Below are 17,115 nucleotides of genomic sequence, written 5' to 3'. Positions count from 1 at the left end.
GGTTGTCATTTAATTTGATGAAGTATGCTTAGCTTAAGTGTTTTGATACATCATGTTTAGGATTTACAACTAATCTTTAGAGAATCTACCTTGGCAAAATTAGATTCCATGTTAATTTTATCTATTGAGCTTTAATTGTTGAGAATAAATAAATCGAACCCTATGTTATGAATTCGACGAAATCCTAGTCCCAGTAACTCTCTTCATCTTGTGACAATATTTTGTATATATTTTTCTTTTATTTTAGTTTATTAATTCTTAAAATCAATCTCATCAAGTCCGAGTGAACGACAACTCTATTTACCACTATCTATAATTCGATCAAGCACCATCAAATTGTGTTAGCGAGAAAGTTGTACGAAACTAAATTATTGATTCACAAATTGTATCTGATTCTTCTAAGCATAACCCATCAAAGGATTCAACCCAAACATGAACTATCAAATAACGAGGCAAAACTATTTGTGAGGCAAAACTAGTTGCGGCTCCTCTGATGCTACCAAAAAGTTCCATCGAGACCTAGCGACAGTTGCCAAGGCCCAGCCCAAAACTCCAGTGGACTCCAAATCTACCTTCTTTCCAATATCGACTACAACACCAGTTCCATTCTATCCGTCCGATCTCTTTGCATCCGCCGGCTACGATCACAGCAAAATTCTCCTCTACACATTCAAACCAACCGGACATACAGAACCTTTGTTCGTCTTCCCTACTGCGACATGAATGAGTCACAGTTACCAGTTCAACCACCTTCCACGGTATCAGTTCGAAGTCTCCATCTCCACTGCTCAGCCAAGATCAATTCAGGTCATAACCATCTTCATTCGAACCAACACCCTGGTACAAACCCATCCATTTGATTCTTCATCATCTGTGTTCAGCCATCGCTATTCTATACGAAGCTTCAATCATCTCCACTCACGTCTGAGCTCTCAGCCACCACACAAAGTTATTATCCATCTCAGCTACAACTCCGCAGTTCAGTGCTCAACCAATCTCTCGTTCTCAAGACTTAACTTTCTTTGACAGAAACAAACTTTCCTCGATCGACTGCACAGCTCAAGCCAGCCAACCCACTTCAAACAGATTCCATCCATAAACCCATGAGAATCTCCAATTCCATGCACGTCCAAAGCCTCCTATACAGTCATCATTTAATCACGACCAAAATTGGGTAAGAACCCATCTTCTTCTCCATTCAGTTCGTGGACGAATTAATCACCACAGTTCTTCTTTAGATCCAATCTCGAGAAGCATATAAACTCCATATGCCATCGCTGTTGCTGTTGAGCAGAATGAACTTTCTATTCTTCTCTTGACATGCAGACAAATCCCATTGCCACCAGCAAAACGACCATCAACAAACCCCTTGTGGACTGTTCCCGATCTGATTCTCCATTAACATCAAACCCCCAAATACCATTGTTGTTGCTGTGAACATCATCTCCATTCATCATTACTTCATTGCTTCATCGACTGTACGGCAACTCCACTGTATCAAGCCTTGAGATTCCAGTTTTATTTATCTGGTGTTTGCCATACAAAACAGAAACCTTTGTGTCCTTGTGGAGCGACTAGATAAAATGCCAATGTTTGCTGCCCGTGATAAATTAGGGTCGCCTCTGGTGTCCCCAGATGCGAAAGCCAGTTAAACTTCCAACTTTAAGAGATTATCGTTCCGAGATTGGATTTCTCTGTACTTTCTACAAAAGCATTAAAATGGTGTCATTAGTCTCGAGTCTAGCTAATACAAATATGGGTATAAAATATAACATTTACATGCTTATCAAGAGACCGCGTATAGATTCAGGCGGCTCTCCGTACATAGTTGTTGAGAGGGCTAAACACCTTCGGGATGTCGGCAACACTCGCTTCTCCCTGACTATGCACCTTTCAGAACGGGTATGACGCTATAACTGGCTAATATCCCTTCTGCAATAGATTAATTCTACCGCGATATTCACCACTGAATTCCTAGAAGATAATCTATTTTATCTCATTACTCCGATTTCATGATTGAATCCACGGCTAATCTCATGGAATGGTAATAGATAATCTCATTACTCTGATTTCATGATCGAATCCACGGCTGATCTCATGGAATGGTAATAGATAATTTTATGACTCCACTTCTGTAGTCGAATCCACGATCTTATGGGATGGTAATGCTCATTTTATTATTCTGAATCCATGGTCGAATCCACGGCTGATCTTATGGATTGATAATAAATAACTACTCACCTTTATTACTCAGTTTCATGAATCATTCTCTACTAAATTTCATGAATTGGTAATAAATACTCAACAACCGGGCGTCTGGACTATTACTGAGTAAGCCCCATAAAATGGTGCAAGTGTACTCAACAATGATGCACGAACAAGCACCCAAATACACGAACGAGCATTCGGAAATATGCATAAATGAGGAATCCTACACAAAACAGGAGAGAGAAAATAATATAAAAATTAAAAAGGCGTCTAGGGACCGGGCCAACCGGCCGACAGGTCATGCCACCATGGCCGGTCCCCACGCCTCTTCTCTTTATTTTTTATTATTATTTTCTTATTTTCATGAACTCATGAAAACTCCTTCATTCAAACAACTTTCCTTATTTGAGCAAAACTCACGATTTCTCAATATTTTCACGGTTTCATGAAAAATAATAAAATAGGGAAAGGTGCTGCGGGACTGGGCTACCTAGCCGGCCGGCAATGCCCTAGTCGTGGTCGGTCCCACACCTTGCAATCCCTTGTTTTTATAATTATTATTTCCATCATCTCATGAAACTCCTCTGTTTGAGCAAAAATCATGGTTTCTTCATATTTTCTCAAATATTGTTCAAACCATGAAAAGGCCAAAAAGTCAAATGGTCACATGACCGACTAGGCTACTCACGCCAAATATTAAAACATCATTATTTTAATATTTTCCAAATTTTGATCAAACGAGTAAAGTTCAACTTGCTCATTCGAGCAAAATCAAGAATTTCAGTCAAAGATCGAACTCTTCTGAAAATTTAAAATATTGCTCAAACGCACATCAGAAAATACTAAAACTCTCGGGACTGAGACATGGACATTATGGTGACACGGGAATACTTCCTTGACCGACCAAGGCCGGCCCTAAGGCTTGCAAGGAGACGGTCCCACACATTCTTATAATTTTAACCTAATTTGCTCGATTGCTCATATTGGGTCCAAAATCTTTCCAACCAACTTGGAATTTGCTCAAACGACCATCAGATGGTCCCACGACCATCAAGGGACGGTTTCATGCCCTCTTGTTCGGTCCCTCACTTCTCCATAAATTAGGTTTCTTTACCTAATGCTCAGACGAGCACTATTTTAATAAATGATGAAACCGGCATTTAATCATCATTCTTTCACCAACTGGTCAACTCAGAACCCTGGTACACGCTCACTCTAGAAATTGGGCATCACATGGTCTTCCATTATCCCATGTGGTCGGTCCCTCCCTCCCACATGACCTATTTTCAGCAATTCATCAATTGACGAACAATTGATCAAAAATTAGGGTTTCGAACAAACGCTCCACAAATCATCATTCTGAGCAAGTTCAAACAGTAATAAATTTATGTTGGTCTAGCAATCAACATGTGGAATTAATTATATAATATTTGGTAGTTTACCAATATTTTAATTAATATTTTATTGGGTCACGTCACCAATAAATAATTCATCGAATTGAGCAATACTGGCTCAGTTGCTCGAATATTGATCCAACTATCAATATTCAGTAATTTATTAGTAATTCGTCGAATTGAGCAATACTTGCTCAGTTGCTCGAATATTGATCCAACTATCAATATTCAGTGATTTTTCGAATTGAGCAATACTTGCTCAGTTGCTTGAACATTGATCCAACTATCAATATTCAGTAATTCATCGAATCGATGCTCAGTCGTCGAATTTACAATCTTTGCTAATACGCGTAATGTCAACATCATTCAGAGAACTATACGTCTCAACAGATATGTTTGATCCATGAATCACTGAGCATTCTTCACTTATGCTTAATTCAACAAAACCTAGACTCACTGACTAAACAGTCAACAACTGGCTAATTAAAACACACGTTTGTCATGCAGACTCCACGATTCGTGAGACATCAATCACGTCACATGGAGTGATATCAATTAGGGTTTTGGTCTGACGGCCTATGGCACGTGGATTCATCCACGATGAGAAATGTGAGTAAGTCGTTCAAACGGTTGAAGGAGTTAGAAAAGTAGTGGGTGGACGATTAACCAAGTCTCCGCACGACCTGGAACTGGTTTCACCACGATCTCCCATTTTCCCACTCTTTTCCTCAAGAAATCATCACACTTACAGGGATTAATGTGTTCATTATTCTGGCAATATAAACAAGTCCTAAATCGAGGACAAAAGACAACATTCGTTTTTCACGAAAATATTCGTCTGCGCAACAACTCGATTGAAACTTATTCACAGAACTCAACACCAGCAGTTCTTCAATCTTGCAGAAACCCACAACACATCCACAATCCTTAATCATCATTGATCCCACACAATTCTCAGCTTCCTTCCTACAGATCAACCCATCTCCCTCTTTGTGACCGAATTGACTCTGGAACGTCCATTGACTTGGTTTAGGCCGGAGTCCTACAGATTGATCTCTCGAATTCAAGCACTCCCTTTGCAGTGCATCTGTGTGAGGTTAAGCAGTTTGATCGGTTGAGGAGTCTCGTCCACACGCTCGCCTCTTCACTTTCCTAAAAACCAGCAAATCGTTTTTCCCCATCTACATATTGGCGACCACAATGGGAGATTAATCTCTCGGTAGCAATCCCAAATTTTCACAAGATGGTTGGTCTTAGGTCTAACTTAACTACCTCGAAATCCAGTCAGAATCTTTTGATTGGAAATGTTCCTCCTTCGAACACTCTATCCAATGGAACAGTCGATGCGGAAATCCCGACCTTGATCGACTTGGCACGAGTATAGGAGATTCATACAAGGAACATGGACCTGACGAAAGAGACGTTGAACAAAATATTGAATTTTCTCGTCAGACTGACATCATATTTGAGCGGTGCCCCTGCTCAAGATATTCCGACGCTGATGGTTAATCCCTCAACCGATGATCATCCTCGAGCCAACAACTTCACCACTTATGAAAAGCCGGTGGAACAGGAGGTCACACATTTAATTGAGAATCTACGTGAACTCCTGCATTTCTCCAGAGATCGGCGTACGAACACGTTTGCCGCACTCAACAAAATATCATTTGACGCGTGAATAGTTCCAACATCTCTGGTGGTCGAACAAGTGTCCATGGTATCTGAACCTTCGATCAACAACATCACCTTCACTGAGGAAGACCGAATGGCGGAGGAAGGACATAACCGAGCCCCGTTTGTAACTGCTTCTATTAAGGATTCCGAATTCAGGATAGTTCTCATCGATACAGGTGCTTCTAAAAATCTCATCACTATGAAGACTCTCAAAGAGGCCAAAGTTCCGCAAAGAAAGATCGTTCATCATTCCATATTGGTGACGGGTTTTGAAGGAAGCCAGAGTCACACATACGTGTATGTCTATGTGGATCTGAAAGTAGGGCCGATTCAATCCACTGTCAAGATTCATGTGTCGAGAAAGACCTTGATTATTACATGATACTCGGGAGACTGTGGCTTCATGACAATAAGGTTGTTCCTTCGACGTACCATCAATTTATGAAAGCTTTGTTCAACAGCAAAATTGTCCGCATCCCAGCTTCAGTGTCTCCTTACGCTCCGGTTTATGATGCTGAGTTCCTGGAATCTCTAAAGAGCATCCCCGAACCTCCAAGCAAGATCTGCGGTACTCCACTCCCAAGTTGGAAATCTATTGAGAAAACTGACAAAACATCATCAACAAATGCTAAATCCGTCAAACCGTCTACCACACCGCTCAAGCGTCGTCAGGGTCAAGGTACGACTCATAAAAAGTCCAATTTTATTATTGATTATGATGCAGAAGGGAGAGTCATTTATCTCCGTCTAAAAGATTAGCAATTAACAGGGGAGGTCGATAAAAAGTCTCCCCTCCCTGAAGAATCATGCCAGAGTGAGCAATCACCCGATGAAGAAATTCGAAATGCACCACGACAGCTGCAAGATGGCGCAGATTCCTCAATTGACAACCTTGATACTATCAACATCGGAACTGATGAAAACCCAAAGCCGATTTTAATCAGTTCTGATCTCTTATCTGAAGAACGAGAAGGATTTATAGGTCTGTTGAAAGAGTATCAAGATATCTTCACTTGGACGTACGAAGAGATGCCCCGCCTAGATGACAAATTAGTCACTCATCATCTGCACATCACTCTCGGTTCCAAACATGTCACGGAACCGCCAAGGAAATTCAGACATGATGTTGAGGAACAAATCAAAATCGAAATCCAGAAGCTACTAACAGTAGGGTTCATCAGACCCATTCAACATCCAACACGGCTGGCAAACATTATCCCAGTTAAGAAGAAGAATGGTCAAGTACGATGTTGTGTGGACTTCAGGAACCTGAAAAAATATTGCCCGAAGGATGATTTTACTTTACCCAACATTGATATGCTCGTTGATGCAACCAATGGTCACGACATGTTCTCCTTCATGGGCGGTTACAGGGGATACAACCAAATCAAGATATACGAAAATGATGATAACAAGACTGCGTTCCGAACTCCCATCGTAAACTTTCATTACATGGTGATGCCTTTCGGCTTGAAGAATGCAAGAGCCACTTATCAACGAGCCATGAACGCGATATTCCACGACATGATGCACAAGCAAGTGGAAGATTATGTCGACGATGTGGTGGTGAAATCGAAAACTCGAGCATCCCACCTAGAAATTCTGAGGCAAGTTTTTGAAAGATGCAGTGAGTATAAGTTAAAGATGAATCCTCTGAAGTGTGCTTTTGGTGTTTCCTCCGGAAAGTTCCTAGGATTCCTGGTCATTGCAGAAGGAATCAAGGTCGATCCAGACAAGACAAAATCCATCACTACCATGCCTCCTCCACGCACCGTGAAAGAGCTCCATAGTTTTATGGGCAAGGTAAATTATATTCGGCGTTTTATTCCTGGGTTGGCTCAACTCATTTCTTCGTTCACTCCTCTGCTGAAGAAAGGAGCAAGTTTTACATGGACGACCGTTCAACAAGAGGCATTTCAGAAAATACAGGAAATACTATTATCACCTGCTGTCATGAAATTTCCAGTGCAAGGACGGCCATTAATACTTTACACAGCTTCCAGTGACGTCGCTATCAGAGCACTTCTCGCTCAAGAAGATGAAGAAGGCATCGAACGCACAATCTACTACTTCAGTCGTACTATGAGGGATGCTCAACTCCGATACCCAAAAGCTGAAAGAGCGTGTCTTGCATTGGTTCATGCGATCCATAAGTTCAGGCATTATCTACTATCAAACAGCGTTGTGCTGGTGGCCAAAGTCGGTCCCATAAAATTCTTACTGTCGAAGCCCGCACTAATTGGGAGACCGGCAAAATGGATACTTCAGATGTCAGAGTTTGACATACCATGTATTCCGCCTAGAGCAATCAAGGGGAAAGCAGTTGCAGACTTACTTGTCGCTTTCCCTGGAGAAGACATCACAATGATGCATGAAGAAGTGCCCGGTGAGTTTCCAGAGATCTCAATATTTTAGGAAGAAACATGGCTATTGTACTTTGATGGATCCGCCACTCCGAGCAATGATATTGGCGGTGCGGGTGTACTAGTATCTCTATCAGGTGAGGTTTTCTCACATTCGTTCAAGCTGGATTTCCACTGCACCAAAAATTCGGCAGAATACGAAGCTTTCCTTCTGGGATTATCTTTGGCCAAGCAAGTGGAGATAAGAGGATACTCAAAATTGTTGGTCAATTAAATGAATGGCGTGTATTCTCTCAAAGAAGTAACACTTTCTCCATTTAGGGCCGAAGCATAACGACTATTGGCTCACTTTGCCGATGCAACCATTGTGCATACTGTCCGCACTAACAACAGACACGGTGATTTTCTAGCGACTCTTGCGTCCAAGTTGCAGTTTGAAGGGTCAGAGAAGTCCATCACTGTGAAAAGACGTTCTGTATCATCCACCTAGCTTACTCAAGTCGAAGATGCTCAGTCGAGTAACTGGCGGGCACCCATCATTCATGAAGTGAGCAGCTCTCTTACGGAAGGGAAAAACATCCTCAAGGAGTTGAAGAACTTTTTTCTGCTACATGGAGCATTATATTATCGCAATCCTGATGGATCCTTGTCACGATGCCTTGGATATGATGAAGCGAGAGAGAAACTCAAACACATACATGAGGAAATATGCGGACAAACCCTGGTAGTCACACTTTACAGAAGGCTTAAAAGACTCGAGTACTATTGGCCCTCCATGGAGGCTCAGTCGAGAATGTTACAAGGGTCCCGTGCTAATTGCCAGACACCACCTCATCATTTGGAGGTTCTAACGATCCAACACACTGGGGGACTGAAGAGAACCTTACATAAAGTATCTTCGTGACAACGATCTTCCATCAGAGAAGAAAGGAGCGATCAAACTCACCCAGAGGGCCAAACGTTTTGTGTACTTGGAAGGTATTTTTATCGCAAAAGCTTTGGCGGGAACCTTCTAAGATGCTTGGACGAACATGAAATTCCTACAATCTTGAAAGAGATGCACGAAGGTGAACGCCAAGGAAAGAGAAATTATTTCTCCAAATTCATGAGAAATATTATTGGCCAACTGTGGAAGACGATGCAGCTGCCTATGTTCGGAGATGTCATCAATGCCAAGTTCATGGTAACCTCATTCACACTCCTTGTCTTCCATTACATTATGTGAGCAGTCCATGGCCCTTCTACATCTGGGGACTGGATATCATTGGAAAAATCAATCCAGCATTTTCGAAGCAGCATGAATACATCATCACAACAACGGAGTATTTCTCCAAATGGGTCGAAGTTATTCCTCTTCGAGCACCACTGGAGTCACAATTGCATCTTTCATCAAAGAATGCATTATATGTAGGTTCGGCGTTCCTAAACATATCATCACGAATAATGGAACTTCTTTTGCCAACAAACATGTTGCAGAATTACTCGAGGGATATAGAATCAAACAGATTTTCTCCACACCTTACTATCCCCAAGGAAACGGACCAGCGGAGAGCACCAACAAAAACTTGATCCGGATTCGTAGTAGAACAGTTCATGACAATCCACGAACGCGGCATGAGTAATTTCCCTTGGCTTTATGGGCCTACCTCACTGCACCAAGAAGTTCAATCGGGACTTCACTGTATTCTCTCGTCTATGGAACTGATGTTATTCTCCCAGCTGAGATCAAAATTCCCTCTGCAAGAATCGCGGCGGCTAGTTGAGTGCAGTGGGATGAAGCTAAAGTGTCTAATTCAAGAATTGTTGAATTGGACATGCTCGATTCAAGAAGGGCCAAGGTAGAAAGACACGTGGAAACCTACAAACAAAGGGTTTCCAAAGCATACAACAAAAAGGTAAGACCTTGAACATTTCAAGTAGGATATTTGGTTTTGAAAACAACAAAGCATATTCAACAGGACATGTCCGCTCCCAAGTTCTCTCCGAAATGGGAAGGGCCTTATGTAATCATCAAAGCAGTATCCAGTGGATATTACAAAATCTTAGTTGTTAATGGAGGAGTGGAGGGGAACATCATCAGTGGAAAGTGGCTCAAGAAAAATTATGCTTAAACGATCAGCAAACAATTATATGTTGAATTTTAAAATGTAATTTATATTCCTTAAAAGAATATGCAATATGCTCAGTCGTTCAAAATTAAAAAATTTCATGAATCTCACAAAATTCTTCCAATCATCTACTTTATTAAACAAGTCTCAATCTAACAAGAAAAATCTCTCTCGAATGCTCACTCAGAGCAAACCATCCAACAAAAAATAATTCTTACTGAAAGCCATGTCGAGCCTCGTTTGAAATTTTTCATTCCTCACTCTCAAATCCTGGACAGATTTCTCAACCCTTGCCGAATCCAGAGAAAGTGCATTCTCCTCTTTTATGATGGCAGACGTAGCAGAAATTATATTTGCAGCAGCAACTGCTCTATCAACCTTGATGATATCGAGTCGACGATGAAACCAGCTTATATTGAACTGCAAGACCTCACATTTCGAGATCATATCATCCCATCTGTGCAGCTCTTCGTTTTTGACATCTGCAGGTTTATTTTGTTCATCTCGTCAATAATGGGCAATAATCCAGCAACTGTAGTCAATAAAGTTGGCAAAAAACCTCTCCACACTTTAGTGGTAGAAATGTGTCCATAGTTCCTCCAAATTCTTGTGTAAAGGGATGCGTGACACTTAGGAACGATGAAACCGCCAACGAGTTGATTGTTCGGACAAACGTTGACCATGGGAGTATCGAATGAGAGTCCAGCCGCTGGGTACTCACGAACAGAAACCCTGGAATCAGCATCTACAGAGTTGTTTGAGTTTTTTTCAGCATGGTTATCAACATCATCATCATCCGTAACAACGGACTTTCCATTTCTTCTCTTTCTAGCATCGACGACGACATGAACATCAACCTGCAGAAACGTTCAATTTCAGTGAAATTGGAAAAACGCTTGATCGAAAGAAATTTTCAGTCAGAGACTCAAAGATGTTCCAGTAGTAGCACGATTAGGCCTATAACGAGCAGGAGCTTTAACAGTCCGCTTAGGCCTTAAACTGTAAGAGGAAGAAGGAAGTCGATTCCCCTGATTGCCCTGCAACAAATTATTTTCTTCAGTCAGCAATTATGACTACATGAAAATAAAAGAAAGTGTGCAACTTACCAAGATGGACGTCCCAACCTCACGGTTTACCAGAGACCTGTTTTGAGAAGAAGCACTGCTACCAGACATGGTGATGATGAGAGGTATGATCGTGATCAAAATTTCTTCTGATAAATATACAGGAGGAGAATAAGATGTGTCGTATAAATAGAAAAACCCTAAGTTTTGAAAGTCAAAACAGAAGACGGCGGATACTTATCTTCTACGAATGGTCAAATTAGTTGCGATTTCTACTGAGACTCTGGATCTCAAACTGGATTCCGTTGGTGATATGGAACAAGAACGACAATACTGGGGACTGATGGTCTAACCAAGTGCAGTCAATATTTTAACATAAATTTATTATTTGTGTGAATTGTGATTCCTCGGTTTGCTCGTGCAGTCATACTTTCGAAGATCACGACTAACTTTCACACAAGTGGATATGGGTTCATCCAATTGAAGGCATGCAAAGAATGGGGTAGAGGATGCGATAAAGGATTGTTCAAAAAATATAAATAATAATCTTTGAATATCTCTACAGCCAAACCGCTCAAATAATGGGATAATATCTATTTCAATAGAAAATAAATGATCTCAGAAATATTTGCAAGCAATACTAATCATCAGAATCGTCGGATTCATTGTCATCATCGTCCATGTAATCCTCTTCAGACTCTTTCTCGGAATCACTGTCCGAACTAGGGAATTCTTCCTCCTTGAGATCGCCATATATTGCGTCCCAGTAGTCTTCTTCATCACGTTCATCTTGGAGATCAGCCTTAACCAGTCTCTCAATCTCCCTGTGCGGTGGATATGGCTTACTTCTGCGTTCCATCGGCTCCCACACGGGTTCCTCTTCTTCAACATATGAGTCTGACGCTATACCATCAGGACGAGATCGCAGTTTCTCCTCATCTTCTAGTATTTTTCGCTGAATTCTACGCCTTTTCTCCCAATAATCAACTATTATCTCCTCCCTGGATTTCCTCTTCAAGAACTCATCACGAGCAACTTTTAGATCGTTGAGAGGCATGCTATTCACTATCTCCTTAGCATGATCTGTCTTGGCACGTGCTTTGGACACATAAATCTTGGAATCCTCTTCAGAAGAGCTAGAAGAAGAATCATAATCATAATCACTGCTGCTGGAAGTCACCATTATCTGGAACCAGAAGCACACAATTACAGATATGCTAATATCGAATTCACAATAAAAATGGTAATCCTTAATTCTTACCTATTTACGGTTTCACGAGCTTAGTGATAACAACATAAAACTTCGAAAATCTTGCTCACTCTTTTAAAACTTGCAGAGATGAGCAACACTCATTATTTAAAGTCGACACTTGACTTTTCACGAAACTATGAACAATTCACATAAACTCTTAATGTGAACGTTCCATGATTTTATATCACAAACACACGTTATAAATTCATAAAATACAATTGTTTATCTCTAACAATTTTCTATTTGATTTTTTATCAAAAAAAAAAAAACTTTTTTTACGTAAGTTAACAAAAAAAAACTTATTTTTTCTCAAGCGAGCATTCGTCTATGAAACAAAGGTCTTTTCTATTTTTATGAAGGTCCACATATTCCAAATAAAATTTTAGAAGTTCACAAATAAAATTTTATCATGAAGTGCAGGTCAATTTCAAAAATATCTTAGGATTATTGTTTATTGCTTTAACTACGAACGAGTATACGTTTCCTAAAGATATTTGTGTGAAAGTTCATGCTTTGAAAACAAATTTGGATTTTTTTTATGAAACCTCATAAACAAAATTTTCTCTACTGCAACTATATCATTCTATTCAATAATATATGTATCTCTTTCATATTAGGGATTATTGCTCGTTTCCTAAACTAACGAACAAACGGGCATACATATATTTTCAAAAACAACAAATTTCCATAAAACCTACGCATACATGCATACATGGAATTTTATTTTGAACAACTCATGAACGAACAAAAAAAAAATCGCACCTGGTCGGTATCGGCCGGAAGTTGATCGTCCGGTGATCGGGAACGCCGGTGGCAGCTTTTCCGGCGAAAACTTTCTCCTACTCCTCTGGCTACTCGGACGTGAAGAAATCAAGGAAAAGGTGATCGGTAGCTCAAGTAAATAATAATAATCTCTTTTTTATGGTTTCTTCCCTTTTATATTAAGTTTATTTCCAAAACCTGATAAAACATGGATTTCCTTTTTTGGGCTTGGGCCCGCAAACGCTAAACCGACCAAAACTGGACTTTCGACCGACCAAATCAGCAGTGCTTCATCTCTCGGCACTCACGAAATCACACTCTATCATATTATCAGGGTCCTTATCTGTGCATTTGCTCGTACATGACACAATTGGAGCAAATCGGGGATTCTAGAAATACCTTTGTACAACCGAGTTCAACCACTGATCTCGTCGACTAAAAATCACCATCTAATGCTTACTGCGGAACATGACTGTCCCTCACTAAGCAAGGGCCTTAATGTTGATGGTGGATTTTCGACAAAGGTCAAAATCGTAAAATCATGATACTGCATGTTTCTGACACGGCTTCAGGAACGCATGTGACGATTCATATTTTACGAGCCATGATGCATATGTCACTCGAAAGGCCTCCTCGGAGCGTTCGATGCTGCTCATTTCATCATGACCTTTATGTAGAATAACATAATTGGGCGATTATACTCACTGTTCCCTGACTACATAGAGAGACCCCCCTCTACATTGAAGAACGATTGGGTGGTTCTTCGTATGATTGAGAGCTTAACGCCTTCAGGACGTCGGTGACACTCACTGTTCCCTGACTATGTAGAGAGACCGTGTATAGATTCAGGCGGCTCTCCATAAATAATTGTTGAGAGGGCTAAATGCCTTCAGGTTGTCGGCAACACTCACTTCTCCCTGACTATGCACCTTTCAGAAGGGGTATGACGCTTTAACTGGCTAATATCCCTTCTGCAATGGATTAATTCTACCGCGACATTCACCACTGAATTCCTAGAAGATAATTTATTTTATCTCGTTACTCCGATTTCATGATCAAATCCACGACTGATCTCATGGAATGGTAATAGATAATATCATTATTCTGATTTCATGATCGAATCCACGGCTGATCTCATGGAATGGTAATAGATAATTTTATTACTCCGATTCTGTAGTCGAATCCACGATCCTATGGGATGGTAATGCTCATTTTATTATTCCGAATCCATGGTCGAATCCACGGATGATCTTATGGATTGAAATAACTACTCACCTTTATTACTCAGTTTCATGAATCATTCTCTACTGAATTTCATGAATTAGTAATAAATACTCAACAACCGGGCATCTGGACTATTACTGAGTAAGCCTCATAAAATGGTGCAAGTGTACTCAACAATGATGCACGAACGAGCATTCGAAACTATGGACAAATGAGGAATCCTACACAAAATAGAAGAGAGAAAATAATATAAAAATAATAAAAAGGCACATAAGGACCGGGCCCACCGGCCGGCCGGTCATGCCACCATGGCTGGTCCCCCACACCTCTTCCTTTTATTTTTTATTATTATTTTCTTATTTTCATGAACTCATGGAAACTCCTTCATTCAAGCAACTTTCCTTGTTTGAGCAAAATTCACGGTTTCTCCATATTTTCACGGTTTCATGAAAAATAATAAAATAGGGAAAGGTGTTGCCGGACCGGGCTACCTAGCCGGCCGGCCATGTCCTAGCCGTGGCAGGTCCCACACCTTGCAATCCCTTGTTTTCATAATTATTATTTCCCTCTGAAAAAGATGGGGTCTAACAACACCACCCAATATTTCGCTTAACAATCTGTATGGACAAACTCGAATATACTTTTAATAGAATCAACAAGACTCAATCAATTAAAAGTTCATCAACGAGTTTATATCTCTCTCTCTTGATTTGATTTTCTCAAACAGAAACTACGAATACTAATCAAATACAAGGAATAACTTGGATGGTACCAAAGACCAATATCCAAGGATCAATCAATGACAATCTACAACCAAAGGTTGGATTACTCTAATTGATGATCTAACGCACAACCTGTATTATTTCAATTATAAAGATAAAACAATATAATGCAGAAACTGAAATAACACAGACACCAGAAGAAAAAAATTTAACGAGGAAACCGCAAATGCAGAAAAACCCCGGGACCTAGTCCAGATTGAACACACATTGTATTAAGCCGCTACAGATACTAGCCTACTCCAAGCTAACTTCGGACTGGACTATAGTTGTACTCCCTACGCCTCTGATCCCAGCAGGATACTGCGCACTTGATTCCCTTAGCTGATCTCACCCACAACTAAGAGTTGCTACGACCCAAAATCGCAGGCTTTGACAATAAACAAATATGTCTCACATAGACAAGTCTATCAAAGGATCAATCTGTCTCCCATAGAAAAAACCTAAAGTTTTTTTCCGTCTTTTGATAATAATCAAGGTGAACATGAACCAATTGATAATCCGGTCTTATATTCCCGAAGAACATCCTAGATAAATCAATCACCTCACAGCAATCTTAATCGTATGGTAGCGACACAAGATGTTGCGGAATCACAAACAATAAGAGGAAGATGTTTGTGACGACTTTTTATATCTTGCCTATCGGAGATATTAATCTCAAGCCAATCAATCTCATTGTACTCGTATGATAGAAGATGCAAGATCATATCACACAACTATGATAAAAGTAGTATCGGTCTGGCTTCACAATCTCAATGAAGTCTTTAAGTCGTTAACCTGGTTTTAGAAGGAGAAAACCAAAGGTTAAAAGAGACACGACTCTAGCACGCAAACTAGTATCACACGTGAAGTGTGGGGATTAGTTTTGCAGAGTTGCTAGATGTCCCCTTATATAGTCTTTCAAATCAGGGTTTCTCCTTGGTCGCAAAGCAAACAATATCCACCATTAGATGAAAACTTGATTTAGATTCAAGCTAATATTTCTCAACCGTTAGATCGAAAACTTAGCTTGTTATACACAAATGAAATGCACACTTCTAGGTTTGTTAACCGTACCGAAACGTGTACATTGTTGGTTCAACAATAGTTAACCAAAAGTTTAGCCATATAAGCATTTCATACCAACCATATTATTCTTCACCATAACTAGTTCAAATGACTCAAATGAACTAGTTAGAGAGTTGTTCAATTGCAAGGAAATCTTATGTACTACACAAGACACAATTGAAGCAAAGATGATTTGATTCACTCGAATCGGTTCATGAACTTTATCGCCACGGTTTGAAAATTGCATTCCTTAGTATTTATAAGTTTAAGTTCAAAAATCATCTTCAGATATATAACCTTCTTAAGTTCGCACACTAGGTTCGCGGACTTAAACAACCGGGCAAAGTTTACAAACTCCAGCAGAAAATCTCGGCAAAGACTTTCCACCGGTTCGCAGACTGGGTTCGCGGACGCAGCTAGTTTGTCAACTCCAGTAGAATTTCTCGGGATGAGAAGTTCGGCAGTTCGCGGACTGAGTTCGCACTTGGCAACAAGACATTCTTCCGGTTTCTCTTGATCAACAAAGTTCGCAAACTTTGGTTCAAGAGATAGGACTTATGCACGTACGTGTTTCCACAACAATACTTATGTCCATCATTGGTTATGTAATCTAAACTCTCATTCCAACCATTGAAACATTCTTAAAGGGCGTTATGTAGTTGGTACACCATTTCTCGTCAAAGCAATTTTCAAAGTGATTGAAACATATCATGACTTACGTCACTAGGTAAAGATAAACATGGTCGAAGCGAAACGCTTACCAACACATATTTCGAGATATAGATAGGCGAGGTATACTCGGCTCGAAATACCAAATGTGTATAATCTAAGTCTATATATATCATACGACTTTTTGTCTCAATAAGTAGGAGATAGGGTAGATAGACTTTTGAGTTACAGATAAGTTCAAGTCTTCACATACCTTTTTGTCGAGAAGTTCCACCGATTCCTTGAGTAGTTCTTCTTCTTGTATGATGAATCGCCATGAAGTCCTTGAGCTCAACTACACTTTCTATCCTAGTCCGAGACTTAGCTATAGTAGACTATAAATCAAGACTTATAGTTTTGATCACTAACATTGAAAAACATGGTTGAGATAGCAACGCATGCGAGTTCGACCGAGCAATGCTCTAACACCCTCATCTCATGAAAATCCTCCGTTTGAGCAAAAATCATGGTTTCTTCATATTTTCTCAAATATTGCTCAAACCATGAAAAGGCAAAAAAGTCAAAATGGTCA

General features: G+C 40.2%; 1 protein-coding gene across 1 annotated transcript; it reads right to left on the bottom strand.

The window, feature by feature from the left end:
* Window positions 1-11,451: 11,451 nt before the first annotated feature.
* LOC113305774 (glutamic acid-rich protein-like) lies at window positions 11,452-11,994 on the bottom strand. The gene has a single exon (XM_026554778.1). The coding sequence runs from the start codon at window positions 11,992-11,994 to the stop codon at window positions 11,452-11,454; it is 543 nt and encodes a 180-aa protein (XP_026410563.1).
* Window positions 11,995-17,115: the final 5,121 nt, after the last annotated feature.

This window comes from Papaver somniferum, chromosome 8 (genome assembly GCF_003573695.1).
Source record: "Papaver somniferum cultivar HN1 chromosome 8, ASM357369v1, whole genome shotgun sequence".
Taxonomy (NCBI): domain Eukaryota; kingdom Viridiplantae; phylum Streptophyta; class Magnoliopsida; order Ranunculales; family Papaveraceae; genus Papaver; species Papaver somniferum.
The sequence above is the reverse complement of the archived record's forward strand: the minus strand, read 5'-3'. Positions and strand labels throughout refer to the sequence as shown.

Coding starts and splice junctions, on each gene's coding strand:
- LOC113305774 (XM_026554778.1), bottom strand. CDS start 11,994: ATGGTGACTTCCAGCAGCAGTGATTATGATTATGATTCTTCTTCTAGC.